General features: G+C 26.4%; 1 protein-coding gene across 1 annotated transcript; it reads left to right on the forward strand.

The window, feature by feature from the left end:
- Nucleotides 1–172: 172 nt before the first annotated feature.
- On the forward strand, nt 173–4,364 carry LOC105851735 (zinc finger BED domain-containing protein RICESLEEPER 2-like). The gene is made up of 7 exons (XM_012713406.2): nt 173–230; nt 1,108–3,210; nt 3,309–3,377; nt 3,811–3,875; nt 3,992–4,089; nt 4,182–4,254; nt 4,341–4,364. Exons 1-7 carry the CDS (start codon nt 173–175, stop codon nt 4,362–4,364), a joined length of 2,490 nt encoding a protein of 829 aa, XP_012568860.2.
- The last annotated feature ends 4,410 nt before the right edge of the window (nt 4,365–8,774 follow it).

Consider the following 8,774-nt stretch of genomic DNA (forward strand, 5'->3'; position numbering starts at 1 on the left):
TGATATTTAAATATTTTGGTATGAATTCAAACTCTGATGTTTAGATATGAATAATTATTAGATATGAATATTCTGATTTTTTTCCAAAATACTTTCTAGAGTTTGACTTTTTGATTTTTTGCATATTCTGGAAAAAAACATACTTGATGTTCTTGGCTTGTGGCTGGAAAAGATGGATCAACGAGCCAATAACAGTAGCACCCAAGGGGTGATTATAGAGCAAGAGCACTGTAAGTTTGTGCTTCTATTTTTTTTTTTTTTCATTTTCTGTTTGATGCTTATATTGTTTCTATTTCATGTTTATAAGTTTTTCAAATGTATACTATATTTTTATGCCTATAAATGAATGCTATATATTTAACTTGTATATTTCTTTTTAAGATGTGTTTAAAGTTTCTGGTTCTTTTTATGAGTTTAATTAACATGTTAAAAACGTGCTTCTTTTTTTCTAAGTGTAACTTGTGCTTCTTTTTTACTAAATGTAATTAGTGCTTCAGTTTTTTTTAATGCGTGCTTCTATTTAGTTGTAATGCTTCAGTTTTTCTAATGTATGCGTAATTTTTTTATACACCTTTTTAAATTTATTTGATTTTTTTATTTATAACTTGTAATGTATTTTAATTTTTTTTCTTTCTTATACATACTTTTAAATGTATTATATGCATGCAAGTTTTTGTTGATGCTTGTTTCTCTAATATATACTTATGTTTATTATATGCTTTTTCTTTTTCTTAATGGATATTTATTTGAATATTATTCTTATATTGTTTAATGAGTACAATGTGCTAGTTACACACTAGACACTGTATTATAGTTAACCTTCAATGGGTTGAATAAGTCTAGTGTGTGTGAAACACACTAGACTCTTGAATTATAGTCACTTATATAAGAATTAAACTCCCTTAAATATTCATAACTCCCCTTAAATATTCAATTACAACCACTTAAATAATAGAGTAATACAATCTTTGGATGTTAAATTATATTCATTTAAAATTGAATACACTCCCATAAAATTTTATGACAACCCTTTAAAAGTCAATGAACTTAAAATAAATAATTCCATATGGTTGGTATTTGGTTATTAAGGCTCCTTCATGATTTCAGTGATGAACCAACCTAGTCAAAATTTACCAACTCCAAATACCAACACCACTGAAGCTGGTGCAGCAGCAACAACAGTAGTTGTTGGACCTGATTTGGCTAACAATCAAGTTAAAAAGAAGAGAAAAGCTAATGCAAGTGGTCCTCGACAATCCTCTAAATGCTGGGAACACTTTAACAAAATTAATTCTAGTGAAGAGGAGGTACAATCTGCCGCATGTAAATACTGCCACAAAATATACTTGTGTGACTCTCGAACTCATGGCACCTCTAACCTCAACTACCACCTTACTAGATGTGCCAAAAAACCTTTGATTGTATCTGATGACCCCACCCAAACTATTCTTACATTTCCTAATGTAGAAGGATCTGGTTTGGTTTCAACAAGTAGTAAATTAAACCTTCAAGCTTATCGTAGGGCATTGTCTATTTTTGTGATTTTGGATGAACAACCATTCAAAGTTGTGGAAGGTGAAGGATTTAAGTTTATGTTGAGAACATTGCTGCCACAATTTACAATACCGTCTAGACGAACTGTTGCTAGGGATAGTTTTCAGTTGTTTATGGAGGAAAAAGTAAGGTTGAAAGCTTTTTTTAAGTCTGATTGCAATAGGGTAGCTCTTACAACATATTGTTGGACTTCAATTCAAAACCTTAACTACTTAACCCTTACGGCACACTTTGTTGATAATGATTGGAATTACCAAAAAAGGATTATTAGTTTCACAATAATTCCAAATCATAAGGGTGACACAGTTGGTAAGAAGATTGAAGAGGTTTTAAAGGATTGGGGGATTCGAAATGTGTCAACTATAACCGTTGATAATGCATCATCCAACGATGTAGTTGTTGCTTTTTTGAAAAAAAAGATAAATAATATGGATGGTTTGATGGGGGATGGGGAACACTTCCACATGAGGTGTGCTGCTCATATTCTGAATTTAGTTGTAATTGATGGCTTGAAAGAAAAAAATTTGGCAATCTCTAGCATTAGAAATGTTGTTAGATTTGTAAAGTCTTCACCTCATAGGGCTGCCAAGTTTAGGGAATGTGTTCAGTTAGCTGGAATATCTTGTAAAAAATTGCTATCTCTTGATGTTTCAACTCGTTGGAACTCAACCTACTTGATGCTTGAGGCTACAGAGAAGTTTCAAGTAGCTTTTGGGAAGCTTGAGGTTGAGGAGTCAAGTTATAAGGATTTCTTTGGAGAAGCTGGTCCCCCAACTAGTTATGATTGGGATACAGCTAGGGAATTTGCAACTTTTTTGAAGTTATTTTATGAGGCAACTAAAGTGTTTTCCTCCTCACAACATGAGAGTATACATGCAGCTTTTCACCAGTTGTCTACAATCTATTGTGAGCTGCAAAATGCCTCTTTGAATTTGAACATCATTTTTGCAAGTGTGGCTGAGGATATGTTAGCAAAATATGATAAGTATTGGAGTAATATTGCAAACATTAATAAGTTGCTATATTTTGGGGTAATTTTTGATCCACGGTACAAGTTAAAATATGTTGAGTGGTGCTTTCAAGATATGTATGCAACTAAATCAGAGGTGGTTGTTGAATTGATCACATTAATTAAAGAAGATCTAACTAAAATGTACAAATGGTATAAAAAAGTCCATGACAAAAAAAATAATTTACCACAGCCAACTCCCATGGCTGTTGACAGTGCTTCCCATGATGAAACATCTGTTGCTGCTGCCCATAATTCACAAATGGCCAGAGCACAAGCTTTTGAAGACCATTTGAAAGAGAAAGACTCAATTGACCAACAAAATGAGCTTGAGGGATATTATTTTAGTAAGTGTGTGAAGATGAGTGAAAAATTTGATATTCTTACTTGGTGGAAATGTAACGCAACTCAGTACCCAATCTTATCTCTTATAGCCAAAGATATTTTGGCTATACCGGTGTCTACAGTTGCTTCTGAAAGTGCTTTTAGTACTGGTGGGAAAGTCATTGAAACCTTTAGAAGCTCTTTAAAGCCAGAAATGGCTGAAGCATTAATTTGCACCCAGAATTGGCTAAAACCTTCACTCACTTGTTTCAAAGACTTAAATCTTAGTGAAGATGTTGATCTTTCTGAAGAAATTATTAAAGGTAAAGTTATTTATGTATCTTTTAACGGTTTGAACTTTCTAATATATTCATATGTTCATAATATAGTCTAATGTTTATTATTTTGTTAATTATTTTAGAGTTTCAAGGAATGTCAGTTGGAAAGGCAAATACTGCAGGTGGCTCATCATCACAGACACCTAGTTGTGGTTGAATAAAATTATTGTATGTAATACTCCTTTTTATTGTTACTAATTTGAAATGATTTTGTCAATATTGTGTTAGTACTAACTAATTCTGCCAAACTTTTCAGATTTAGACTTTTTTGAATTTTTTGAAGTCACACAATCTTAAGGCAAATACTGACTTGGCTCTATGACAATATCAACACAAGGTTTTTGGGATTTGTATAAATTGTTGTTCTGCCTGGTAAGTTATTATTGTTCTATCTTATTGTTATTTTAATTGCCAAAAATTGTTAGTAACCAAAATTGTAAGTAGCCACAACACAACTATTACTCTGTTAGCAATCTAAACTGCATGTTATAGATATATGTTAGCATATATTAGCATTTTTGTGTTAAGCAAGAACATAAGATTAATTTGTTATTCTTATATAATTACCATTTTATTTTCCAACAGCTGGTGCATTAGATTCTGAGACTGATTTTGCTGCAAGTCATAGAAAAACAAGTGTTTTATCATATGTATGTTACCTTTTATCTTAAGTCAATTAAAGTACTGACTATGAATATTGATTCTGTAGAAAAACAAGTGTTTTATCATAAAAGTAAAGTACTGAGTATGAATATTGATTCTGTAGGTTGCAGGAGTTCTTGCAGATGGCTTGGTGTTAAATCTTTATTTAACATTAGCTAAGTTAGTAGCAGCAATTTATATTATTGTGTACAACATATATCGGTATGTCAACCTGATTTCTTAGTTTGATGTTATTGTTGATTCAAAATGAATGATCTAATAATGTTGATTGCATTATTTTTTATTCAAACTAGGCTGCTATCAAGTCTGGAATTTCTTAGTTTGGCATTATCAAGTCTGGTACTTTTTACTGTTGACTGCAATAAGGTATTGAATTATTTTTTCTATGGTACACATCAACAACATATTTTTACATTGGTTATTGGATACTAATTTTTGCTCTAATTTTTTAGGTTGGCAATGGGAACAAATTGTAAATATATATTGATAATTGTATTGTCATAGAGTCAATTAAAACTATCAATATTTTCCAAGAAGTGTGTATTAATATTAGACTTTAGTGTTATGTGAATGTAGTTGAAAAACTAAGATGTTATAATCTATTGTTGAATAACTAGACTGTGATAATCTGTTGTTGAAAAACTAGACTGTGATAATCTGTTGTTGAAAAACTAGGCTGGGATAATCTGTTGTTGAAAAACTAGGCTGTGATAATTTGTTGCTGAAAAACTAAGCTGATATGTGAATGTATTAATATTAATATTATGTGAATGAACTTGAGTTGTTGTTGAAAAGTTAAGCTGTTATAATCTGTTGGACTTGAAAAACAATGATTGTGTTAAACTTTTAGTTGTAATCTGTTGGATTTGAAGAAAACTTTTAGTTGTAAGCTGTTGTTTTTGTATGTTATGTGAATGTAGTTGTAAACTGAGTTGTTGCATTATAGGAATATAATTGTATGTTATGTGAAAGTTAGTAGTCCAATTTAAAAAAAAAAAAAAAGTGAGGACAAATTTTATCTTTAAATGGCTCAAAAGTAGTCTTATATTGGATAATAAACTACTACTTTGCTAAGAAATAAAAAAAAAAATAGTTATTTTGATAAACATGTTATTGGGTCAAAAAAATTTGAATGGCCCAAACAATGACCAACCCGAATGTAACCACCCGAGTAACCCGCAATCCGTTTAACCCGCAACCCGGATACCCGATTTTTATAATGTGCGAAAATGGGCTTGTAATGTTCAACCGCGGATTGGGCCGGTTTGTGTTCTTAGTCCTGAACCCGCCCAACCCAGCCCGTTGTCTAGCCCTAGCTTACATATGCATGTATTGGTCGAATTAATTAGTAACTCTTTATTCACAGCAATGCATGAGAACGTACTCCATTGGGAGAAGAGAAGGTAATTGATAATTGTGCTTTTTTATTTGTAACTAGGACTCCTCTTCCTTTTTAAGTGTTTGTTTTCTTTTAGAATAACTTTTTTTTTTTCTTAAACATCAAAATAGTACCTCTGTTTCTATATATTACCCCTCTCCATGAATAACACAGTTTAGGAAAAAAATTGTTCTTAAATATAAATATATTTTTTAATTTATTAAATGTGTTTATTATTATTTTTGAACTGTTTTTAAATACTACTAATTTTTTTTAAAATATAAAAAATTAAGTTTAACACATTTAAACATAAATGTTTTTATGAAAATGTACACATTAATTATTGTATCAATTTTTTTTAATAAGAGTGAAAAAAACAATAAATGTTTATAATAAAAGACGGACAGGTATTATATTAATTTGAGATTTTTCTTTATATCTTTTTATAAGATAGCTTTTAAATTTTTAACTACATTAATTATTTTTTTTTACTATTATATCCATAAATATTACTCTCTTCAGCTTATAATGAGTGTCTTTTGAAAGAAAAAAAATTGTCTCAAAATGAATGTTATTTATAATTTTTTATGCAACTTAATTATTTTTTTCAATACAATCTTTTAATGATTACTATATACACAATTTTTAAAATATTACTATATTTTATATTGATAATAGTGAAAAATACACAAACATCTAACTCATACTTATTCAATGATCACAACTCAACAACTCTTAGCACGAACTTACACTATTCATCAAAATTTACATCTATGTATATATAAGTCACAATGAACAATCAACAACTCTTAGCATGAACAATCAAGTTCTATCAATCAGTCAATCTCAATCAAGTCTCAACATTTTGTGAACATCAATGACAATGAACAATCAAGTTTTATCAATCATAAATAAAAAAAATCAAATAAATATTACATTCACGTAAAATTATAATTTTTTCCAAGTAAACAAGAACACTCAAATACACATCATCCATATAATAGCAATTAGCATATGATTTCACAAAAATAAAAAATCATGCAATTTTGACATAAATTAATTCACATGAATTCTATATGTCTCACTGTTACCATTTATATATTCTTAATTAATTGTTATCAATAAGGATCGACCCGTACGTAGTAAGTACTGAATAAAAATTTCTTAGAATTATGATATTCCCATTTATCCCACATAACATTATACTTAAATTTGCACTCTCCTTTTACATTGATTGAAGATTTCACACAACGAATTCGATTTGCATATTTAATGAGTCGCATCTTCGTCGTTTCTAATAATCTGCATATGTAACAAGACAACACATACAACAACCAAATACAAATAAATTATTTACTATTTCAAATATTATTCAAAAATATGCTTATAGTATAAAATATATATTAACATGATCACACTTTTTATTTATTTAAAACCAACAATATCATAAAATGCAATATATATGTATATATATATATATATATATATATATATATATATGAAATGTTGGATATTTAAATAGATAAACATATATCATATGTATTTATTTATAATTTAAAGAACATTATGCACAATTCTAAATTATAATTAAAATAAGTTAAAATATTTGAATTTAAGACAAATTTAGATTTTCGTTATAAGACAAAATTATAAGTACAATGAAAATAAATAAATTATATAATGCTGTCTTAAAATAGAAAAAGATAATGTGATAGAAATATTTATTGTTTTATCTTACTCATACTGACATGTGTTTATATAAATTGACATTAACAAATCTATTATATATATTTAAAACAGACTCCCGATGCCACATCATTATATTTTGCCACATCATCGTATTTTGCCACTTTAACATATTTCATACATATCAGCCAAAAGCTGTGTACCTCATGAGAGTACCCCTCCTCTTTCAACAACTTCTCATCTTCCTTCCACAATTTCTTTAATACCTCCAAAATCTATTTGATAATATTGTTTTATAATAAATTTATAAATTATAAAATCATTTTACAATTATTTATAATAAATTTATAAATTATTTTACATTTTGATAATAATTTATAATTTATAATTTATATTATTATCAAATTATTTTATAAGTTATTTTATAAAAAAATTATAAATTATTTTATAATATTATTAGTCATTTACCAGTTGTAATTACTTATAAAACTTATAAAATTATAAAATTATAAAATTATTTTACAATTATTTATAATAACTTTATAATTTATAAATTATTTTATAATTTGATAATAATATATAATTAATATTATTATCAAATTATTTTATAAGCTATTTTATAATAAATTTATAAATTATTTTATAGTATTATTAGTCATTACCAGTTGTAATGATTTATATTATTAATCATTAAATTCAATGAAAAAAAACACATAATCACTCATAAATATCGACATAAATGCTATTTATCTAATCATCTTTACAATTATATGATTTCACTTATGGTGAGTAATGATTTTATACGTTTCTAATTCAATTACTCATTAATGTCAATCCATTTAAAATTACTTTCAATTTATGTCAATCCATTTTTTTAGTAACATTGTATAAAATAAAAATATATATTCTATTTGACATAAAAGACACAAATTTATTAAAAATAATCATAAAATACGAATATATAAAAAGTTATTAAAAAAGTTACTTCCAATTATTAAAATACACAAATTTATTTAAAATTATAATATATATGAATATATTAAAAAATATAATGAACCAACTTTTACTGTATATGTGTTCTGAAAAAATATGTTAACACTAAATTTTTATCAATTAAATTATATATTTATAATTGAATGCTATTTTTTATTTTAATTTTCCTTATTATAATCATAATTTGAATGTTAAAAAATTAATGAAAAATTAAGTATTGCATAAAATTAAATTATTTTTTAATAGAATTTATTTTTGGTACCTATCAATATAACTATAATTCAATTGCACAAATAATTAGTTAAAACTTTTAAATACCTAAAATTGATTTAAAGTATAAGCAAATCTTTAATAAAATAAATTTCAAACTCTTGAGAAATATATTCATAATTTTTTTTTACAACAACTTCTCATGCTCGCAATTAAAACATCATACTAATAAAACAAATAAATTTAGACTACGCTACAATATAATTCAACATTAACATTAATTTAAAATCAAAAATATTAAATAGTCAATCATATTTTTAAATTTTTACATCTTATTTTTTTGTTTGTATTTTACATTTTAATTCATCAAATAAATACAAATACCATTATATGTTGAAAAATAAATTGACAATCAAGGTACAATGAGTCAAACAATTATCATATATAATAAGTTATCATACCAATTTTACAAAATATTTTAAAAAATAAAATTAGATGATTGTGATAAACATGATTTTCCCTCATTTTAATTTTCTTAATCATATTCAATTATTATAAATCAATAAAGTAATATTATAAGATAACTATATTTATAATACATAAAATATTACTTATAAAA

The sequence above is a fragment of the Cicer arietinum genome, chromosome 3 (assembly GCF_000331145.2).
Source record: "Cicer arietinum cultivar CDC Frontier isolate Library 1 chromosome 3, Cicar.CDCFrontier_v2.0, whole genome shotgun sequence".
NCBI classification, from domain to species: Eukaryota; Viridiplantae; Streptophyta; class Magnoliopsida; order Fabales; family Fabaceae; genus Cicer; species Cicer arietinum.

Coding starts and splice junctions, on each gene's coding strand:
- LOC105851735 (XM_012713406.2), top strand. CDS start 173: ATGGATCAACGAGCCAATAACAGTAGCACCCAAGGGGTGATTATAGAG. Junction 3,378..3,810: donor ATCACAGACACCTAGTTGTG/GTTGAATAAAAT, acceptor ATTTTCCAACAG/CTGGTGCATTAGATTCTGAG. Junction 3,876..3,991: donor AAACAAGTGTTTTATCATAT/GTATGTTACCTT, acceptor TTGATTCTGTAG/GTTGCAGGAGTTCTTGCAGA.